Here is a 24549-nt window from a genome sequence, read left to right as displayed (position 1 = left end):
ATCTATGATCACGCTACCCCTTAATCTCATTTTATATACTAAACAAGACCAATGATTTTTTAAATTTGCATCTCTATGAGAAGAACTATAAACTCTAACAAAGGGCAATAATCAAAGTGTTTACCAGATGCCTTCTCAGCACCTCTACAGAATATCAATAAGCACACAAGACTTCTAAGAGTGATCTAAAAAGGGCAAAGAATCAAATTATTCATGTTTTACAGAAAGAAAAGCAGAAAAAACTAACCAAAGGTTAATCTTTCAGACTGCAATGACTATCCAGAAGCTCTGTGTTGGAAAGAAAAGATTACTCTGAAGTCCTATGTAAGTTTATTTTTCATTAAAAAAGCTCCATGAAAAAAAGAGTTGTTTTCACCTTGCTCAGAAAAGCGTAAATTCAAACCACGTGCTGCACTGAGCAGGAAACAAGTTAACCTGTAAACTCGAGGCTCTCCAATACTTCTCTTACTACACTAAGCCTATTAAATTTCACACAATTAAGTTTCAGATGTGGGTATATGAAATATTAAATCCAGTAGCACCTAATAAAGTACTTAGTGAAGCATAACAGGCAATATGAACTGGGAAACAGATAAAAACTGCCCAAAACTAGAAGAAAAGAAAACAGCTTCCTAATCTTACTTCAGCATCAGAATTCCCTCACCTTACTATTCCATTAAATTTACACTCACCAAACCACTCCCATTAAACTCCCTTCAGAGCAGGCAGGGAGCAAAGAAAGCTAAGCAGGTTTCATCTCAAAGACACCCGATACCTAGGCTTGCATAAACTTTTCAGTATTTTTGCTTGCACACATTGAAATCTTGCTCTGTGATTAGCAACACTTTCAAATGAGACTGCAAGTATAATGTCTGAATGCATTCATCTGAACTTCACCTCTCAATGAGCTTTAAGGATAGAAAAAGATCTGGCATATGACAAATTCCAGACTTATCTCCTGTTAACACAGCAAAAAGGGTGCAGGAACAAATCTTTAGGCTCGCACTAGCAACCATCACCTATAGACAGTTTCTGCACAGTAGTAGCACCACTAATGGTATAGTTCTGTATTACTGGTACCAATCACTGGCATTACATGTATGGTATCAAGATGGAAAAACGGACATGCAATTACAGACACAGAAATTACAGTCACCACATGAGACACAGCTCAGCAGCTGAGCTGTGGCAATTGGCCACCCAGTACATCTCCAAGTCTTTCCCCCACCATGGGTCAGCTCCCACCCTGGGAACCTGCTTGCCCTGCCAGGGGCCCAGGCACACACCAGCCGGGGCAAGGAGCACTAATTGCTGCAACTGGAACTCAATCGCTCTTACGTAAGATTTGGGCACCGCTCCCACCAGTGTTTCTCTAAAGCTGCCACGGTCTAGACTGAACCCAGTGCTGCCAGCAGGTGTGTGTGCACCCAGAAACCACAGAAGATAGGCAGAGTACAGGTGTTACTCAGTAAGGACTGTAGCAAAAGCTTAAGCAGGATCTATATGGTCCAGATTTTACTCCAAAGCCCTATTAAGATACTGATAAAAAGGTATCAGCATCCCTTCAAACCACATGTAGCCATTAAATATGACCATTAAGCCTTAAACCACCCAGCAAAATCAGCCATTAACTTACAAAATGGGCATTCTATTCAAAAATATATGCAGAGAATATTTTGTTCCAGTGCTGCAGACTGTCACTTCCAGTTTGCATTTAATGAGAAAGCAACAAATGGAAAACTGGAATAAAATTAAATTGAGGAAATATTCCAATGCCATAATTCGATTTGTCCAGTTCTCCCATACGCTCAAACTCTACCTCTCCATCAATTTTTTTTATTTTTACATACAAATTTAATTTCATGAAACAATTACCCTTTTCAGTAGCTTAGGTCTGGTCAGCTCACATACCCATTAGTTGTTCATGCTGGAGATGACATTGGCAGTACCAGGCTGAGGCAGTTCCACAGGCTGCTGCTCTCCCTTGCTGCCTGAAGAACCGTACAATAGCTGTATCTCCAGGCAGCCACCACGGCCAGGACATAGTTTAGCAGTGTGATTTCAGATTAATTCTTGTGCAATTCTGTAACAGCCTAGCAGGCTGTGCAACACAGATGGCATCCTCACACTGGCAGGCACAGCCCCGCGCTTTTGCTAAGAAAAGAAAACACAGAGGGGAAACACCCGGGCCTACTCTCACGTAATTCCTACTGCTCCACATGCTTCCTTCATCACACCACCCCCACAGGAGGGCTAGCAGATCCTCCAGCAGATCTAGAAGACCTCCAACATCTTTCCTGATAACATGAATGAATGCATTCACACAAACCTTCGTGTGGTTTCTTGTGGACTAATTTACTCTCTAGTGAGCAAAAAAACCCACAACTTTTGAGAAAAATATGACTTTTGAAAAAGAGAGAACTGTATTGCAGGATTTGTACTGGCCTTGATTATTTCTAGTTCAAGACAAGGTCATCTCTGATGGAAAAGCAGCACTACCATAAGCTTCCACATGCCTGCCAAGCACAGGACTGGCACATCTCCAAATCCAAGTGCAGTTTGAGGAGAACTAAACAAAAGTGCCTTTTCCAAAGGCAAACATATTTTTTTAAATTGTCCTACTGTGATACTTGCCTTGGTTTTCTTAACATCTATCGTTATATGTATCACCCCTCTCAGAAAGGTAGAGAAGAGATAATAACACAGTATCTTAGATAAAATGAGATGTAAGCAAATGCAGCAAAGTGTAACTTATGAACTAAGACATGAAGTATTTATGGTTTATGAGTAAGAAATGAAACAAGGAGTTAGACCTTCCTAAAGGTAAAACTCCAAATTAATTTCATACCATATAGGAATGCAGGCACACCTGTGTCATCCAATGAAGTGGCAGAATAGAGACCTCAGTTACAGCAATCACAGGTCAAACATGCTTTGGTGCTGAAAGGGTCAAATGCACTCTGGTGATGAAAGGGACTACAGTCACCAGATCTCCATGTAGCTGATCAGCCTGAAGCAACTGCCTCTCCCCATCAGGGAGCATGAACAAGTCGTTTTTGAGTAAGAAGCAAAAATAGGTATTTCTGCTGCACAGTGAAACACAGTGCTCAGCTGTACTATTAGTGTGATCAGCATTAGCTCAAGGTCTTTACACCACACTGTATGGAACATGTGGACATACACTGAAATAATCAGGTCACTCATTAGCTACCTCTCCTTTAAGGATTAACTCTGAAAATACAATCCCTGAGAATCTGTATCACCTTTAAAATAAAAAAAAAAAGCAACTTCAGAAGGTGCTAATTCATTTCAGTTTTTATTTGAGAGGGAGCTTCCAGTCTTAGAAAGCTCTATGCACACTTTCAGCTTTTCATCTGCTTATACTGCACTTGTGGACACCACCTCACAGTTGGCAGAACAGCAGAGACATCCCAAATACTTGGTTCAGACATGAACAACAGGTTTCTTCCCCAGGTGGTCTGGGAACCTAACATTTCCAAAAGGCTAGTCAGAAATCAAAGAAATGTCTTCTGAACCAACACAAGAAATGCACAACCAAGGCAAACTGTAACCAATTTACCACAAGGAAGCAGAACCACTGTGGCTATGGGTTTGGATAGCTGCTCCATGTCACTAAAATTGTAGTTTACCAGAGGGTTCAACCAGTCTGCAATCTGATGGCTGTGCTCCACATATATACCAACTCCAATATCCACAAAGCAAATTAAGGACAGGACTGCCTTAAACTGCCTATTAAATCTGTCCCTCTTACAATGACTGTACTTGATTATTGTAAGTTAAAGGTTTCTATTGAAAACTATGTTTTAGCTTTTATGACTCAAGCTCGTGCACAGAAGTATGAAACACCGTCTTCGTTTCACTGGTGGTGTTTCACATTGATCACTAGTACTAACAATAATGAAGACCAGTATAGATTACTATTATGAAAAATTAATGGCAATAGTACCCCATTATTACAACATTTATAGAACAGAGGTCAATTCAAGAGAAAAGGGAAAAGAAAGGTCTTTTGGTGCGCCCCCAGATCAGTGTCTACAACTATGGCTCTCATGGATACAAAGAGGCCAATGAAGGCAGCAAGTATATCCTTCTGAGCATAAGGATTCATGAAGAAAGCAACTCTACATACAAAAGAAAGAGAATGACAACCTATATTTCTTTTGCAAATTATGGAGGTTTTTTTTCCTCCAAAATATAGCTTTAGCATGAAACTCAGCAGCCTTCATCATTCCTGCTCTGGGGCACACAGCTGTAAAGGAGTGGCTGAGTCACACTGCTGGTAAAGCTTACCAGAGCCCGGTACTAATTATGTAACAAGGGCAGCGTCAGGAAAAGGAATACACTTCCTGTAGCAACTTTCTGCTGTATGACTGAATGCTTAACAGAGCTTACATGTGCAAAACAAATACCATTATAAGTAACTTCAGATGAGAAAAAAAAAAAATTTAAGGAAGCCTTTTTGAAGTGCGCAGCCCAGCAGCCTAGTATCCCTGAGCCAGGATAACAAGGGCTGCCAGTATCTTAGAGACACTGTTGCCAGAAATTTTAGTGTCAGAATTCAGCTCACAAAGTAATGTACTGTGAAAAGTAATATGGTGAATATAGGCTATCCAACTACCCAAACCACCGTAGTCACTGCTGCTTTACCAAGCTACAGAATAACATTTATTTAGGTCCAACGGGGAAAAGGTGAAAGAACTAAAAACAAAACAAACAAAAACCTAAACAAAGCCAAAAAATCCAACAAACATCCACAACACCACCAAACAACACCAAACCACAAAAGCACTGAGTACCTCCAAACTTAAATTCAGTCACATTTAGAGTTCAGGGATTTTGAGATAATTCCAGTACCTCTCATATGCCAGTGACCAATCAGCCCAACACACCCAAATACACTAAGCCTGCAAAAAGCACATCAGTCAACAAAAATGTGGTTGGTGTCAACCCTTTTTAGAAAGCACACACGTAACTAATGTTTAACTACCAGAGTCAATCTTCACTAAAAGCACCATTTTGTGAGACAGCTGGTTTCAAAAACATTTGCCCAGCAGCATCATTGTATCAACAAATGACCCAATAATGCCCACATAAAGGCGCAGAAATGACAGGGGATTTCTGGTTCAAAAGTTAAAAACTCCTTCTTGCAGAGCAATAACATTATTTTTTCACACATTCGCAAAAAGATTTATCTGCAAAGTCAAATGAATAACTTTAAAACACAATTATTTAATGCAATTAAGTGAAATATTTTAAGAATAAGTACATGCATTCGGGAACTTCCTCACATTACAACTTATCCTGGATTTCTTAAAGGCGATGGTAAGTACCACAAATATATTCAGAAATAAGCAAACAAAACAATGTTTCTTCACTACAGAAAAATGATTTCTTGAATAGCGCAAAAAAACTGATGTAATGCAAGATTATCCAGATGACCAAAAAACTGTCAGTCATGCCAACACTATGCTTCATTCAATTTCTTCCTCTTCAGTTATATGTCTGTTCTAGAAGTTCACTACTTCTTTCAAACAGCCTAGTTTTTAAAAATAGGTACTCTGATATTTTTAAACAAAGTTTAAAGGCTTTGCTACATCTGCAGCAAAGATCTCTTAATTATTGCCTCTCTTACCCAGATTTCCCTTTCCTTTTTAAACACCCACACATATTCACTTATGCTCCCAGCTTACAATACAGAAATCACTACATGTTCATGCCAAGATTACTGTAGTTCTGAAAATTGTTTTAATTTCTTTCCCCTCAATACAGAAACCTTATCTTCCCAGTTGTATATTCTCAAGTTTAGGGCAGCTGGTTGCTTTACATCTCTGAGCCACAAGTCCAACAATTACATTTCACTAACTCAAAACAAACTTACCAACATACCTACAGGTAAAGCTACAAGCCACTTCATAAGTAATTACAGTTAAATAATAAAAAGAACAGGAGGGTCAGGTCAGTTTAAAAAAAATCACAAGTTGTCATAAATCATTACTGAAATGACTGCTTAGCTAACACTACTAAAATAACCATAGACTTCACCATGGGACAAGACAGCTAAAAACAGTGTTTCAATAATCTGCTCTGAATAGTGCCTTCACCCTGTTAATTTTCAAATCAATATTCCTGGAACAAAAACCACTGTATGACTTTTCTGCCACGCCTTAAAAAAAAAAAAAGTCTACACAAAAAACCACGTTGTATCCATAACACCCGATACACCAAGTTCCAAAGCAAACTGCAAAAAATTTCTTCATATTTATTGTTGACTGTTTCTAATGAACAGAAGTTGCTCTGTTTCAAAACAGAAGGTAGACTGTTCAAGCAGCAACTGAAAGCTCTGAGCTGGTAAATCCTAACTCTGGAGTAAGGAAAAATAACCCACTTACTTTATTTACTACTGTTTGTTTTCAAACTTGCAAAGCAGAGAGGAACAGTGTTATCCAACTTCTTCAGTCCCTCTGGGACTACACGTTGTTTCATGTCTGAATGTCAATCCACAAATTTAATTCTTTCCTTCATGTCTATTCATTCCATTTGCAAGGCTGCAAAATCATCCACATCAGCAGCAACAACATCAGAGAGAATTCTTCCATCCTTCCATTCCTATGTGCCAACACCGTATTCAGCTGCATTCTAAATGTGACCACCTTGCTGCTCTTTCTTGGCTTAAAAAGAAAGCTTTAAAATTTTATTTAAAATCAGGACAGTTCAGGAAACTATGCTAAAAAATTTATTAGGTAGCATTTTCCCCACACTGAGCCATGCTCCAAATGGATTGCTCAGTACAGTGCTGGATGCTCTTTCTCTGAAAGTGTGTCAGGCAAATATAAATTGACAGTCCCCAAGCCCTCCCCCACCTTTCCTCCATTTTTCAGTCCCCACTTAAGCCGAGAAGTTTGCAAGTCTCTTGGTACTGATTCTAAACAACACTCTCCATGGAGTTTCAACCAGGTGCGAAACTTGGGTTATCTACAGGCCATGATCTTTTGCTTGGCTAAATGCAGGCTGACTTTCAGATGTGGTAGAGAGGGGACAGGAAAAGAAATTGTTAGCAAGAGAGTATTTAGCATTTCTGTGGAATACCAGTGGAAACCTGAAATAACTGGAGCTTAAGTAACACAAGAAGGAAAAAAAATTGGATTTATCACAGTTGACTGGCAAAGTAAGTTTGGAGTTGGTACTGCTATATCAGGGCCTCATTCAACATCATCTGTGCAAGAAATCCACTGGAATCTGGAACCTCACAGGAAAGCCAGTTCCCACACAAAAATTCACATCCCAAAGCTAGAAGAAAGAGAGCTCTCCACTGCAGCAACACTTGCACGAAGGGTTGAGCTGCTGCCCTTTCACATGCTCAGACTTTCATTGAGTCCAGAAGGGCTTGTATGACACTACACAAACACTGACTACAATATCCAATATGTCACTGGAGATTTCAACCTAACAGGAAGAGAATACTTTACTACCTCATCAGGAAAGCATGGGCTGATTTCATATTTTTCACTTTTGATAATATATAAAATAGAAAAGGCTGAATGATTTTGTAACAGTTTAGCTTCCACTCCAAGGCACGTAGGAGCTTCTTGTTGGCTAGGCTAAACAAATTCAGTGTGGAAATCATTGTGGAAATACAGTCATTCTCCTGGTTTAATTGCTACTGGCATGACCTTGCTGCATTAGCAAGCTTACAGTTTGGAATTACCACTAGTATTAATACTGGTACATTTCACCAAAATTTTAGCTCCAGGACAGAGCACATCCATAAAACAAGTGCAATCTGGTCACACACCACAATGTAAACTGACAGCTGCACAGGACTCATGGCACACACTCTGAAAAAAGTCTATAAACTACTAACTACTTCCTAGCTACTTTAAACAACCATTATCTATGCTGGCCTAACAGCAAGGCTAAGCACTTTCTGCTTCATGTCCTAGCTGTAGGCTTAATTTTTCATTAGGGCTCAGGTTCCCTGACAAGATTACAAATCCAACCAGAAATCCAAAACTATTAATGCAAAGTCACTTCACAAAAACAAAAAACCACAAAAAAAAAATCACACAGCAGGGTAGCTCACACAAATTGAAAGCAACTATCTCCATTTTACATCACAGGCCTGGGAGGCTCTGACTCCATTTCTGGAACAGTTCTCTGCCGTGTGCAGCTGCTGGCCTGGGCACTGCCCTGCCAGTCTCCCTCAGCTCCAGTGCACACAAAGCAGCAACACCTGATCCTGGATCATTTCTGTCTGCTGAATGCTTGGCCACAGCTCCTTGGGGACATAAGGTAAAGTTTGTCCTGACAAGCTTCTTCAAGGTCAAAATCTTTTTTCTTTTGCCTTGACTCAATTAAATCAGCTCTTCTTGGCAACTAATACTTCTAAATCAGGCATTTCCCAGCTGCTCTCAGAAATCATCAATGCAAATCACTTGTGGTTTGTCTGCATCAGAGATCCTAGTCCCTCATACACTGGAGGGAGCACAGGTGCTTTCACATTAAATATTCAAATATTACCTGTTTCAAATTGCCTTACAAATTTAAGCTTATTGTAACTGTTTTGCTGTAGTCCTGATCTGTAAACCAACTGAGACGGTTACAGACCCTGCCACAAAATTTGTGACCAAGCATCTCATTCCTCCAAGCACTTAACATCAGACAAGAGAAGAGCTCCTTTGGCTTAAATGAGACCTAAGAGGACAGCGCATGGAGGGAGTACACACAAGGTTTTCCAAGAGCTAAGAAGGAACTTGACCAGGAAATGGAAAACCATGAGTTCACACAAAATAATGTGTTAATGGCATACTGGTAGTGCCTCAAGGCCAGGGAGAGTATTACACTAAGGCTTACATAAAGGTTTCATAATGGGTCACACATTTATTAAAAGCTACAGACAGATATATCTCTATAATAATCCACAACTTTACAGCTGTTTCAGACAGTTTTCCTCACCAGCACCATGAACCCAGAAGACTGGGTATTAGCACAAGCTACAAACTCTGCATTCCCAATTGCTATGAACCAGGCAGCTGCCTCCCACATCTCTGACTTCCACTCCATGGCTGCACTCAGCTTCAACCACTTAACTACCCCTGCTCTTACAGCAAACTCAAAAATAAAAAAAAAGAAAAAAGAAAAAACATCATTCCACAGTACAAAGCTCTAGCATTTTGGCCAATCTTGTTTCCACTTAAAAGAATTTTTCTTAGCACTACAGACATTAGAGGGATGGGGAAAAGAGGTACAAGGCTGTTTCCTCCAGCATATGCTAAGGTACCAGATATTTAGAGAGAAAAATGGGATATTTAGATAAAACTTGTTAACCAACTGGTGTTCTACAGAAATTGTCAGCAAGTATTAAAAAAGTCTTTAAAGGGTGTCAGTAGACCAATATTTTTTTTCCCTGGAATTTCCAGATTTCTCCAGAACAGGTACTTAAAATTTTTTCTAAGACAGTCTGCTTTTACAATTTCTGTGTCAAAGAGAAAAAACTCTGTGCTGTTTAAAATTTTAATATTTTGCTACATCATGCTATCCAAACTGTTAATTGCATGTTTTAAGTGATTTTACCACTGAATCTGAAGAAAGGCTAAGGCAAGAAAGATAGCAAAGAAGGCTCTTCCAGGTTTTTAAAAATATTGTAAAATAAAATACTCTCAGGGTTGGGTTTTTTTGTTATTGTTTGTTTAGAGGTTTTCTTTTTTTTTAAGAAACATGACAGCTAGGCACATAGTATGACCTTAAGATCCTCCCAAGGAAGGTTTGTTTCCTCCCTGGTTTCAACTATAGACTTTGACTGTCCATGCCTTATCACTTGACTTTTGTTTACGCAGAAATACAGAACTCTGTCATCAAATGAAGTGCAACTGTAATGCAGCCCTTACGTAAGCCCCATCACATGAATAATTAGCAAGGCATAGAAAACTACAAATAGCTTATTTCCCAACTCTACTTACCATTACAGTTAACTGTTTCTAGACCACTGAACTAATAATCAGTGGCTGAAGAATGGGAACAAGATGAATTGAAACTCCAAGTGAGCAACATTCAGGACAGGGAGCAGGATTACCTAGCACACACAAAAGGAGAGGATTTCTTTGACTTGACATTTGAGGCCAGGACTGGTTTCACTTCAAATACAATCATGTTTTTAACTGAGCACAGAATTAGATTCTCAGTCAAATCCAGTTGACCAGTGTTACCCAGTATGTCAGTGTGTAAATTTTTTATCCATTCTGATACTTAATCTCGTGTCTTTCCGATACTACCCATCACCATCCTAATCTAGAGGTATCACAGAGTTTTCAGTTCAGAAAAACAAGATTTCAGCCCTCTGTTCCCTGGCAGCCATTAAGTTGTTTATCTCCAATCTGCAGTAGCGGTGTTGGCAGAGGGGTCTTGCAACAGCAGCAAAAATGGAGCAACACAAAGACTCAGCAGCTGAAAAATAGTCCAGCAGTGACACTCCACCTAAAACTTGCTGACAGAGTAGAAACTGCTTCAGTACCTCTACCAATTCTTGCTGGGACTTTAAAATAAAACAAAAAACAAGCAAACAAAAAAAACCCACACCACAATGAAATCTGATATGTGTAGTCCTCTGTTACCTACCTCAGCTAACAATTTAAACAAACCAGACCAAGACTCAACTGCAAAAAAATAGGACCAAAAAATAGCTTTTCCTTTTTAAAAGAAAAAGCCCTATACCCCACAAGAGAGGTCCTTGTGTAATCTGTAGTTCTCCTCTAATTTTTGCATCAGTCACAAGCACACTGAGCTGAGCAAGTCAAGTACGCAATGGTACATAGTAAGGACATCCAGAAAGACTCACGCATTAGAAGAAAAAAATTTCTGCCTGTCCTTGAACCTTTCAGACTTCACAATGTAACTGGAAAGTCCATGGCTCTACACCCTCTTGGCATCCCCACCTAGCTGTGGAGAACTAAAGGGAGAGCTTGGAATGTCCATTTCTTTTGAAAACTAAACTCTTCAGCTATTCCAAAGTAACTGAATATATACCATACCATTGTGCTCCCATTGTACCTAGATCAATAAGCAATCTCCCCAGCACTGAATGAATACTCAGAAGATGGGGTCATTGTTAGTCCAACACCAGAGCTGACCCTATAAACAGCAGTGGACATCCAACTCTTTGTGTATCAACCCTGTAACTGAAGAAAAATACCTAAAACAAGTCACATAGATTATTTAATTATTTCCAATCTTGGAAGTGAAGTGCCCAGTGTCCCCTAACCAGGCATTAGCTCACCCTGGCACACAGGAGCAAGGACCCATGTAACGTCTATGGCATCACCCACCCTGACAAGTGGTAGTATATCCAGAGGATTCCCAGTAGTGGTCACAGCTGCAGCAGAGAGAGACCTCTGGAACACAAAAGTATCTCCTACATTTTATTTTTTATTATCAGAATGGAAAAATAACATGATGCCAACTCAAGTTACTTGTGAGCAAAGGAGAGGACCTCTCACACACATCTGCTGTGCTGGAGTGACCATCCCCCTCCACACCAAGGAGGGGGCAAAACAGGATAGCAATTATCATTACAGCAGTGCAGTACACAACAAGCATTCTGCCCCACTGGATATTCCCTGACAGACATATAGCCTTGAACAAAAGAAATTTTCTTAAGGTGAAAACTGCATCTATAAATTATAGAATATGCCTATAAAAGGAGCAGTTAGTTGCCCTGCTAGACTACAATTAGCCATATTTCCTTGACATATGTGATAAAATTTGGAATTCAGTAGCATTTCCTAGCTACACTCTGAGAAATCAAAAGCATATAAATTCAAGAGATGCAGATATGAGCTTTGAAGCCTTTTATTCAGTCTACCAATACATTCCTCTGTTTTAAACAGATTGAACTTCAACCAGACAACTCTTACGCATACTAGGCAGATATCCAGCAATACAAACCAAACTGAATGCGAACTTTACCCAGTGCTCCACATACATTTTATGAATACACAAATCTAAAGAAACAAATCAAGTTAAAAAAACCATTTTTCATACACAAGACAAAAACTGATAATGGACAAATTATAATTAATTTCCAAATAGCCATAAGAAACCATTCCAAGGTAACCAATGCTTTGGGTTGTATTCACAAGAATATCACACGCTTCATGCGATAAACCACTGACTATTGTACACCTTTCCTTCTGCCATACAGAAGATATTGTCTGAACAAGCAAGAACTACTGAAAGAATGAAACATGAACTGTCACAGCAGGGGACAGGGAAAAAGATTATTCTATGAGATGGCTGAGGACAGCACATCTGAAAAGCAAAGAAACATTAAACAATGATGGAGGTTAATTATTCTTATTAGTCAGCTCAGTCAAAATAATAAGTAAGCTTAAACTGCGGCAGAAACATATATTCCTGCTGGGAAAAAAAGATAGACTGTTATTCCAAACTGAATCACACTCCAAATGCTTTCACAGCAGCAGTATCACATTTACCATGAAATAGTCTTCAAAAGAGGTAGGGGAGGGTCATATGAGGAGAACATATAGACTTTACACAGAAAGAGTATAGAAACCATGCAAACAAACAAAAGCCTCTAGTACTTTTCCCTGTGTATGCTTACAACACATTATCTCCTAATAGCAGCCCTATCACCAGCACCATTGGATGGCTGTCAGTCCCCCAAGAATCTGCTCTATCATATTCAGAATTCAACTGGATAAGAGGCTGCACCCCCTTTGCTGAAGGTGTCCCCCAAATCTCACCTTTCCAACAGATCATAGGCACAGAGCTCTTCAGCATCTTCTTGGCTGCCAGGCCTTGTCTGCTGTCTTTCAATGCAGAAGAGAAGATTACAAAGACAAAAGGCCCAAGCTCCTTTCTGAGGTTCACATTGGGGACACAAGAGGCACTGATCATAAAACAAAGCAAGAGATTTCTCAAATTGGCATAAGGAAGAAATCTGACCATCAAAAATTAGACCAGTCAAGTACTGGTTGCCCAGAGACACTGAGGAATCTCTATGTCAGAGGTTTTTCCTAGACCTAACTTTAGACAGAGCCTTGCGAAACCTCACCTGAATTTAGTTTTGACACTGCTTTGAGGGGAAGGTTGGATCAGATGACCTCCTGAGGTCCCCTCAAACTTGGATTAACCTAAGCCCACCCTTCCAAATCAGTAAAGCTTTATCATTCATGTGGACATTGTCACACCTCTGTGAACACATTCTGACATTTGAATGGGATCATTCAGTTGTGCTGAATTCAGGTCCTGGCCACCCTACATGCAGCTTCACAGAATTACAGACAATTGGGGTGGAAAAAAAAACCTGGGAATGTCACAGTTTATTCATCCACTCTACCTTTCTGGACCAAAGTACTGTCAATTAATCCAAAATCTTCCTGGCAGTTACCAGTCTGAACTGTTTTGAAAAGTCTCCTGTATGGATAATTTCACATCCCCACAGACAAAGCACAGGTTTATTTCACTCCTTAGTCTCTTCATTCCACAACATCCATCCTTACAATGGAAAAATATTTTCTCCTTTTACTATTCTTACTAAAATTTAAATCTACTACCTTTTATTAACTTCATCTTGAGCATGAAGAACATTTATTCCCTTCCACTCTGTACTTGATTCTTGGTATTTTAGGATGTGTCTCTTACAAATCTTCACTCCTCACTGTGGAACTGGTCATGTTTTCTAGACAAAGAGCCATTTCCCTCCTCTTTTTAATTCCTCTCAGTTGGTCCACACTTTTCCTGAGCAGCAGGACCCAAAACCTACCACTAGACATCAGCAGTACTGAATAAAAAACTGATTTCTCAGAGCCTACTGGAGTAAAGGCTCCAGTTTTTATATACACTGAGTTTCTTCTTTTGCTACAATACAACACTGCTGTTCCATGCTTATGAATAATGTAATAAATACATTACTTGAACATTTGCCTACAGCAGCAGCAGAGAGTGCATCAGCCCTTTGTCTTTAGTCAAGTATCTTCCAAGATGTAGGTCAACAACATTTTATGCATGTTCCCTTTTCCCAAAGGGGCATCTCCACACTGAGCAGTCATGAGAGTTTGAAATTAACAGAAGCATGGGCCAGCTGGCATAGGCCAGACCTGTTCTTGGGGCTGCAAGCACAGAACAAAGCACTTTCATTTGAAGCTCTCAGCTGTACAGTGTTTCTTGGAGGTCCTTTCCAACCTTGACAAGCCTATGATTCCTCTTCAGGGCCTACCAGGGCTTTACTTGTTGACATTTAGAGAACAATGAAAAGTCCATCTGTTCCTACAAGCTTTGCTAACGACAATAATGAAATAGATCTACAGCTACATTTCAAATGCAGAGCCAAGACAGTGGGTTGACCAGCCAATGCAGATCACTTTGAAAACTGTGTGAGGAAGACAAAGAAAGAAAGAAAGCAAACCAAAAAAAGACATGCACAAAACAAAAAGCTGGAACAATGAACCAAATAAACAAAGATTTAAAAAAACCACAGACACACCCCCCAATAACAAATTCAATTCAACCCCAATTCAAACAAAACCCTTTTGGGAGTACAAAAGAGAAAAAAAGAGTATTTAATTACACTAATGTTTAACTGTCAAATAGTTTACTTCCAAATACCAATTCAGAGCTATCTCTCATCTCATTTGCAGAGCTTACTGAACACCAATCCACTTTTGCTGAACTCAGAGTTCTGCTCATAAAGTTCAGAATGGCAATTTTACTGAGTGATGGGCTGACTGATCAGATTAGACAGAAGCATAAGCTGCACTCTAAGTGATATAGATTGAACAGGTGGCCTTCCCTCGGATCTACGGCCTCTTCGAACACTTACAAGTAGAATCCTTCTCTTTTCGATCACGTCTAGAAAATATGCATTCAGACACTTAGTCATCCTTAACCCAACATGAAAATATTTTTCTGGCCTTTAATGCATGTCAAACAGCTTGCTAATAAACACACCAGCCTTTCCCAAATATACCAGTAACTCACATGCATTATATAATTTTAACTAAAAAAATAAAATACAGATGTTTAGATGGTATCAACCTCTATAGTCTGCAAAGTAATATGTGTAGATAATAATTCTTAATGAAAAATTCAAAGGCTTCACATTACCGAGACAGAGTCTAAAAATAATGATTTCACATGTACTTAAAATTAAGGATTAGACTTCAAAAAGAATGCATTTGAGACTAGGGAGTGAAATAAACCTTACCTGGACAACTTATGCAGAGTGACAACTAAAGCAATGCATGGTTTGCTTAGCAGGTAAAAAAAATGAGCAGTCAGCTACTTCCTACAGATCAAAGTGTCTGGTACAGGCATAATTTTTTTTACTCTTCACAGAAATAAGGAAAGAGGAGAGGGAGAAACAAAGCCATATATAGAATTTTTAATTGTAAGACTTTTCATAGAAGATAATGACTAACTCAGGTGTTTTAGTAGAGTTGCTTTTCTCATGATATTACATCATGTATTATTTATATTGTAAGTGTTTACTTTGAAGCTACATCTTTGGCCTGAGGACCTTATGACATAATTCTCAGATGACAATAAAAAAAGTGCCAGTGGAGCATGGGGAACGAAAAGCAGGAAAAGAATATTAAAAAAAGATAAAAGCTTCCTACCTACATTCATACCCCTCTCATATTCTCATACAGGTGGAGATGGGTACATAGGGATAGTATCCTATGACAGACTCAAGCACAAACTAAGACAGAGGCACTGATGCAGTTGGTAAATCAATACTACTGAGAGAGAGATTAACAACTCTAAGACCTTGGGATTATGAGCTACTCAGAATGACAAAAGGTCTCTGGACTCATCTCCCAATTAGTCCCATGCTTAAGCAAAGAAAAATTAAAAAAAATGAATGCTAAGGATTACTGACTTTGAAAAAACAAGTTAATTAGGTAAGTATTTTGAATAAAATATATACACCTCTCCTAAGTCAGTCTACCTTTCTATCACTTTATTCCAAGAAGCCTCACATACAACGTGGTAACAAATACTTAAAGGAACCCAGATAAGCCACTTTCTATATTTTGTGCAATACCAGAGGTTTTACTATACATGAGAAATTTCTTAGCAAACCTGCTAGCGACCCCAAAATTATACAAGACTATATTTCATCATTTGCAATATATTTCTAGATACACTATTATTTTGTGTTTTAGCCTATTATTGATGATTTGCATAACTTCTTAAACAACATTGCTAACGAGTCTCATATTTAATATAGTTTCTTGACTGACATTAGTACTTCACAGCTATGTAGCTTTCCAGCCTAATGTGTCACCTTAAATTTGTTTTAGCAGTATTAAGCAAAGGACAACTAACATAATTAGAAATGTAAGGAAAAAACAGCTCATTGAAAAAATACAAAGCTTAAAGACAATAATTAAGAGGTTGGAGAATTGACTAAAGATGTGGAATACCTCTTTTCAAGGCCCCAGATGAGATTAGACCCAGTAAACAGAGAAGCCTGTTTGATCAAACTCTTCCATTATCAAAAGAGAACACAGTGGAAAAGATAAAGTGTCAGACTTTGAGATGTTTCACAAAAGGGAAACATTTTCTGTCTAGTCCTATTATCCATAACATTCCATGTGTTCAGCTCTGGTAGTTGAACTGTAATGCTGTAGCATGCTACAGTCCTTTAACTCTTAGTCACCTTGAAAATACTGCTTTTCTCAGACTTTTAAAAGACCAGTTATGCTGAACATAAAGGAAAAGGAAAGTAAGTATCCTTCAAAGCTACAATATTCAAGAGGAAACACTTCAAGAAACCTGGAGTATTTGAGAGCTATTATGGAAAGATTACATTAAACCTAAAATGTCCTGCAAAGAGATAGTTATTCGTTAACCAACTGAACTATACAGAGTTCCTATAGCAGCATGAATGCAAGAGCCAACAGTGAGACACTAAATTACCTAGACAACAAATCCTTTAGTCCATTTTTAAATTCAACAGTGGAAGTGCACTATTCAACTTCAATGCATATAAATTGCTGTGTATAGTAGAACAATCACAATCTTATACTAAGGTCTTGTTCCTCTCAGTCTTCTGTGTTGAAGCTCCAGAGTAAACAGGTTCAAGGGATAAGTCATTCATTTTTGTTAGGCAGACTTAAAGATATAAAGATGCTTGAAGGTGCATTGTCCCAATCGGCATTTGTCAGCTGATTTTAACAAAAAATAAAGTTTTTTACACAGAAAAATAATTATTCCAGCAGTGGCCAACTCGACCAAATCTGCTGAGGATACTACTAGAATAAAGGACCAGATGGTACTTGCTCCCCACTCTTATTTCCATTCAGAGTCTATTCAGAAAGTATTTTATGCTAATCAATCATAAGCTCTGAATCAGCAGGTTTTCACATTCTAAAATGCATTTTGAATGTTTTGGTTTTTTATGCATCAAACTCACTGTGACACTAACCTTATCTTTTCACTATTCTCCATTTGTATCTTGTTGCTATAATAAACACAACAAACAAGACCATTTTTGAACAATAAGGCAGCACTTCTCCCCTTACACTGGAGCAGATCTATCTCACTAGGGAAAAGTGGAAATTAACACTGAGAACTACAAAAAAAAAAAAAAAAAGAAAAAAAAAACCCAAGGAAGGATAAGAAGAAAATGAAGATCTAAAACTATTTAAGTGAATAGAAAGCACGAGAAAAAGGCACAGCTCATGTATTAACTCTTGCTAGACTTGTTCAGATATGGTTTGATTTCTAATTAAACTTTCTTGTTCACCAGTTCAAATGACACTTCTTGAAAGTACTTTACATTGAAATAATATTAGCATAACAAAAAATTCTCTGCTCTGGCCACCACAGATAATTAGTATTCTGCTGTATTTTCCTTAAAACAAAAAAAGCACCTAAAGCGGCTTTATTTCACCAGCAGTAGTCAGGCAACAGAACATAAAAGCAAGAATTCCAACAGCCATCTCTGAGTGGGCAGCAAAGGCAATCTATAAAACACTTCAAGCAAATCAAGAGAAAGTAGAGGGAGGGAACAGAGCTCTCTTGATCCCAAGCACAAGGGTCATTCAGCTACTATAGAAGAATTTACAGAAGTCACACAGGAAACCTGAAAATGTGAAGCCCTGAGTTCAGTAATAAGGGAATGTCTAGGCCAACAATACAAATCCTAACTTTTCATAGATCACAACCATTAAATGGAAATTAGTGACTAACTCAATGGTTTTTCAAAGCAAACTCCCAAGTCTTTACAAACTTTGGGAAATGACAAGTTAAAAATGTAATTCATCCAAAAGCATGAACAGACTGCCTAGGTACACCACTCATTGCTTTTTCTTCTTCCTAAATTCAAGATACCCATCTTTTCGCAAGGAATACATGGCATTAGGGGAAAGGTCCAAGTAGGACTTCTTTCCCCTCCATCCAAGAAGGAGTTTGTGTTTACAACACGAGTGGTGAAAAGGGAAGTTTATTTCCTAGAAAGCGAGATCACAGATTTCAGCCTGCCCCAAGCAATATCAGTAACGGATGATCAAGTCAGATATTATGAAACCAGAATTAATTCAGCAGCAGATGGTGCCACGTCATTTCTTCAGCTAAAATGCAAAACATACCAATGGGGTAAAGTTTCAGAGAAGGACAAGGGGATGTTTGTTTAAGTCAGAGAGCAAAGAAAAACATCAAAACCAACAAAAAGATATGTAATAGGAGTTTTCCAAAACAAGATCTCTCTTGTAGCTTTCCATTAACAGACTCCATGCAGAAGAGTTACTTCCCAGCACCTTGCTATTTAATGCTGTTGATAATTTCTCTCTTATTAGGTGGGGCATTCTTGTGTATTTATAAATGGCTGAACTTCATTAACAGTTACTTAGATATTTTCCTGAAAAAACTTTTACAGCTGATTACAGATGGGCAGTAATTACTGTCTATTGAAACAAAAAGTTTGGATCATTTTAAGGAACCAATGGATAGTACTGTAGTCTATTGCTGTTGTTGATCTAGTTACAGAATGATTTATGACAATGCTTAGCACTGTATGGGAAGCATGAAATTAGCATCTCCAGAGCTTATAATATATACCACAGCATAGATGTCCATTCATCTGGCATCTGAGGATCTATTCATGGTGGGAAGCTTAAACACAGCTGTAACTACAGAACAGGAGCACAAGAAAGAAAATCAATCTCAGCTGCCACCAAAGTGCTTCAAAACACACCTGTGCAAAAAAGGTTCCTTCCACTCAGCTCCATCTTTCCTAGTGTATCTAACAGTAGCTGGATCTAGCACAGAGGAAAACAACTTCATTATAAAAGCCTAAGAAAATGCTTAAAAAGAATGCAAAAAGGTGAAAAGGTAGAGGGAGGCATGACAACAACAGAGAGCAGATTCCATGTGGGGAGAAAAAACCCCACACAGGAACTAGCAAAGTAGAAAAAAACTCCTACATAAGACATCCAACTGATTACACAGTTCAAGAACTGGAGGTATGAAAAGAAATGCAGCATTCCATAACAAAGCTTTGCAGTGGGAAGCTAAAGTTGCAATGGATGAACACATCCCACCTACCTAAACAACAGTCAACACTGTATCCTAACGCCATGCCACACCAAGCTTTAGTTGCAAAAATCTCCAGTCTCCACTAAAGTAGTAATTAATGTGTTTTTCCAACATTCTTCATCTCCCTTTCAGAAAACCAGAAACAGAAGCTGTGTGGTTTTAATTCATCCGCTGCACTTATTACTTCTACTGTTACTAAAAATGTTTACCAGTAGATCCATTATGTTTTGCACACAGTTTCCATACTCAGCAAACATCAATATTTCACTTTTGTGAAGCAGTGTCACAACATATTGCAGACACCCAGGGTGGGTATGAAAAGGAAATTTTTTAGACATCTCAATGCAGAATTGGGCGCCCAGATCCCAGAGCCTCTCTACACATGTGAGGAGAAGAGCAGCAACCCTCCCATTCTTCACTTGAAGAATGAAACACAAAGCAGATGTCAATCACAGCAGATGCAGCAGTACCAGTGAAGTGCTCTTGCCAAAATAGGGAAGAAGGCAGATAGACACAGACATACCTAGGATGATGAAAAGTGGAAACTTTCACTACTCTATTCTTTATGGATATTAAACATGCCTGATTATAAAACACCATCCTCTGAAGCTTCTTTGTGTTCTGCCCATTAACACAGTTTCAACTGGGCTCCATCCTTCAAGAGAACATGCCCAATGCCAATGCTCTTTGGCTTCACCAACTAGTACTTCACGCTCTTTTATTGTCCACTCCACCTGAAGTGTCACCCACACATATCAGAGTGACCATCTTCTCTTGACTACTGGTCAGCTTGTACAGCTATTCATCTTTTCACATTGTACTTATTTCTTCTGTTTTAATACAGCATCTCTAACAAATCAATACTGAAGCTTATCATCTATACATCCAGGGCCTCCACTGACTCAGAGTGGATCAAGGACATCTTCCACCTTTGGAGGGCTAGAAGACAAACGTTTTCCTCAATGTTCTACCTTGTTATTTGGATTCTGTTATGGAGAAGACATAACAGACACCCTTCCATGCTTTATCAGATACAGTCCTCCATGCAAAACTTCTGATTAGATCTATCCAAACATTACTGTTCTCCAAAAGTTCCTTTGTTTAACATGTATCCAAAAATGCAAAGGACTGAAATCCAACTTTGTCTTCTTATATCACCACTGCTAGAACATCCTAACAGCGTGGCTCCAAGCCATGGAGCAAGGACAGGCTCTAACTGTTGGAGCCACTTCAATTCCTGTGACCCAGCTCAGGTCTGGTTGGTAAAGGGGTAAAAGTCAGTGCACTTCTGTGTGCATTGACCCCACCCAGCCCCTTCCACAGGTCATACAACAACTCTAAAGTGCACTAACAGACTTACACCACTGGCTGTTGAGGAACTAAATCTTAGGTGGGAACTTCATCTACCCAACATGCCTGAAGCCTACAGATTGTATTTTACCTGTGGACACTACTAAAGTGGCACAAGACACAAGAATTAGAAATTATAATCTACATCCTCTTGTGAACTTGAAACAGTTGCCTACGATGTTGATAACATTTCATAGCCTTCTTGTCAAAAGTTAGTTTCCATATGCTGAAAACACTTACAAAACCAAGACAGAAATTTTAGATTTACAAAAAGGATAGCTTTTCACACTTAAAAGAAAGTTCTCTAATCAGATTACTATTTTCTATCATGGGGGCTCTCTGACTTTATCTGAAAACAGACACTACACACAGTCACACAGCAAGCAAAGCTCTTTGCTGAAGTTGCACACCATCATCCACAAAGTTCACAAGTCTTTCAGTGGTGGGTGACAAGACAAAAATGTTTTCTTAATTGGGGAATTTAACATTAGTTACTGGATTATCTGCCAAACTATTTTCAGCTTTCATGCTTCACTAAACCAGAGCATTTAGCTCATCAGTCACAAACCCATTATTACACTGAAGAAAATGGGGAGCAATTAGCATACAAGATGATAGCTTAAAGCTGGTGCTAATTGGAAAGAATGAAGTATTTTTCATTCCTGTTGGATACAATTAGGTGAGACAACCAGGTCCTGGGAAAACAATTTGCTGAACAATTTCAGTGATGTCTATTCTATAACCTGTGTTTAAAGTCTAAGCAAATTCATGCCTTTGCAGTATCTTGCAACCACAGGGGTTGCAAACTAAAAGCTGGTCCAGCTGTACAGCGAGCCTTGTTCAGAAACATACATACAAAACACAACGACTGATTCATCTCAACTGGGGAGATCATCACTGAACTAAGCTCAAGTTGCCAAAAAGAGCTGAAGAACAAAACCAACAAGAAACAGAACGTAAAACTCATAATGCACGGTACAGCATGGCACCAATACACAGTGAGTTGCAAAATCAGTTGCATTACAGGACTGCACAAAACACACAATCAGAAATAAAAGAAAACCATCTACTGGTTTTCTGCTGGTGCATGCTTTTGGTCATGACCGCTGAACAGAGAGGGGGAAATCTTGTACATGAATAGTTAATTTGTCAAAAGGAAGAAAGCTGACAGGAGGAAAAATGCAATCCTTCATTATTAGTGAACTATTAGTGAATTAGACAATTATACTGCAAAAATGCACCTTACAACATTAGGGATTTGTTGCCAAGAACTACAGCTGGGTGACTTTAATTTACTTCTACAAATTCTTTACCATATGTTACTCCTAATCTATTCATCACACACCCACAATTATAAATGTATTTCTACCAGTAGTTTTTTTTATTTAATTCCAAGCTGTAACAAACCTCTGTATTTGTAAATGAACTTCTACATCACTATTTCTTTTGGCTCAGAACATATTTAATATTTTCTTCAAATGAGAGAGCAGTTTGTAAACCTGTAACACGCCCTATTTTTAGGATCACACCTATCTCATATTTTCCTTTTTAAAAATACAGCCTAATTATGGTTTGGAATAACACCTCCCTGTACATTATGTGAAAAATACTTCAACAGATAGCATTCAAAAAACCATCTCTCCCCATAGAAAATGCTACTGCAACCAGACTTTAATGAACAACTGCAGCATACACCCCATGTTATCACGCAAGGGTGGTGCTTCTCTGTTTACTGAAAATGTTATTGCACCGTTCCCCCTACACCATGCACCAACAACAGCACCCAGTAACATCGCTTATTTCTACATCCTTCAGAGAAAACAAAACAAACCCAAGAAATCACCCTCTTCGTCTTCCTGAACAACCCTTGAATTCTCTAATGTAAGATTGTCCAAGGATCCACTGAGACAAACAGACCTTCCCCTAAAGTCTGATTTCCTGTGGTGTAATACTCCAAGTGTGCCAGCATAGAGAAACTTCTTTAAGTAAAGAAATAAATCAACAGACAGTATCACAATTAAACCCCAAATATTGACATAGGTATACATAAACAGACATAGATATACACACACATACATGTATTTCTCCTCATGCTTCAATCGTGTAAAGACATCTTGGAAATTTAAACATCCATGGGCTAAACTGGAAGTTCTTCAAACAATAAAATAGTATATTCACAGAGAAAACCGAGAAGAGCCAAGAGCTCACTGATGAACAGCAGATTTTTATCTCTGATTAAAGAGCAATTTGAATTAACTAATGTTTTAAAATTATTTAAGCTCCCCTCCCATTATGACTTCTACATACACCTAATTCCTATGTACTGTGAGCAGCCTTATGGAAGCCCATCCCTCTGGTATGTGAGGTTAGACACAGCCTCCGCGGGATAAAAGCCTTTATCCTTCTAAAAATATCAGTGTGCCAGGATCCACTCTCGCAAAGCTCCGTGATGTAAACGGCATCGCCAGAGTCCAGGGGCTGCTCTGCTTCCATGAGTAAGCACAAGCAGCACCGGGCTATAATTAGTTGGAGTATTTTTAGGGTCACTGCTCAAAATTAGAGAGAAATGACTGAGAAAGACCTCAGAATGGTGGGGGCTTCCCCCTCTCCTTTAGCTATCTCCTACTGCTGTGAGGAAAAAGAGGCTCCGCAAGAGCCAAGGCGAGGCGACCCCCCCCCTCTGCAGCGAAGATGCGCCCGGCTGCTGTCCCTGCGCGGGTGGGCGCTGGGAACACGCTGGGAACACGCTGGGAACACGCCGCGGCCCCGCCGCCGCACCCGGCCCGCAGGAGCCGCCGCTTACCTGACCGCCACCCGCACCGAGCTCTCGTCCGCGCCGGCCGACATGGTGCCGCGGGCGAGGGGCGGCCGCGAGCCTCGCCGGGAGCTCCGCCGGGCCGCGGAGGAGGTGGGGGCACTGCTGAAGCTCCCCCCTCACCTCCTCCTCCTGCCCCGCCACCTCCTCTCTCCAGCCATTTTAGGTGACTGAATGAATAGGTAGAAGCCGCGGCAGTGCAGGGCGGTTCGCACCGCTCCTCCTTCTCCTCCTCCTGCCCGCCCCGCTCCGGCCCGGCCCTTCCAACGCCTGGGCGGGGAGCGCTGTCAGTCAGCCACCGGCGGGCCGAGCCACGGCCCTGGTCACCGGGACCCGCCCTGCCGAGTCCTGCTGCAGCCGCAGTGCGTCAGCGGCCCCGCCCCGGGCAGCCGCCAGCACGGGGAGGCGGCGGGTGTGCGGGCACTCGGCTCTCGGTACCCGCACACAGAGACACCGCCTCCTTTGGATATAGCTCCCTTCGCTACAGACCCCCCTCACAAACACATACTCAGCCCTGTCTTTCCACATAGCCCCTTCACACCCACGCACCCGCCCCCGGCTCTCCACATACCCCCTTCACACGCACACACACACACGCCCTAATGCGCCTGTCTCTCCACGCATACCTATAAGTACTGTGGACACACGCTCCTCGCATTTGCCTTTCCACACACACACACACGCACACACTCAGTGCTTGCCCTCATGCACACACAGCTCTTCTCATGCCTGCTCTCACGCACGCCTTGCCCGTGCGCCGGCAGCTGTGGGCGCACACGACGCCTTCCAGGTGCCTGGCTCACACGGAC

General features: G+C 40.0%; 1 protein-coding gene across 9 annotated transcripts in view; it reads right to left on the bottom strand.

The window, feature by feature from the left end:
* Nucleotides 1-24071, bottom strand: part of KIF21A (kinesin family member 21A) — an 88203-nt gene extending 64132 nt beyond the window's left edge. For 6 of the 9 annotated variants that reach the window (XM_010395602.3, XM_019283584.2, XM_019283582.2 and 3 more), the window contains exon 1: nt 23729-24070. In XM_010395602.3, the coding sequence (XP_010393904.1) occupies nt 23729-23772 (44 nt within the window). In that variant the 5' untranslated portion in view covers nt 23773-24070. Of the gene's footprint in view, nt 1-23728 lie in introns of all 9 variants that reach the window. The other 3 variants (XM_010395599.3, XM_010395601.3, XM_019283581.2) reach the window with 2 other exon arrangements.
* Nucleotides 24072-24549: the final 478 nt, after the last annotated feature.

Source organism: Corvus cornix, chromosome 1A, assembly GCF_000738735.6.
Source record: "Corvus cornix cornix isolate S_Up_H32 chromosome 1A, ASM73873v5, whole genome shotgun sequence".
NCBI lineage: Eukaryota > Metazoa > Chordata > Aves > Passeriformes > Corvidae > Corvus > Corvus cornix.
This window is presented reverse-complemented; position numbering and strand designations above follow the sequence as displayed.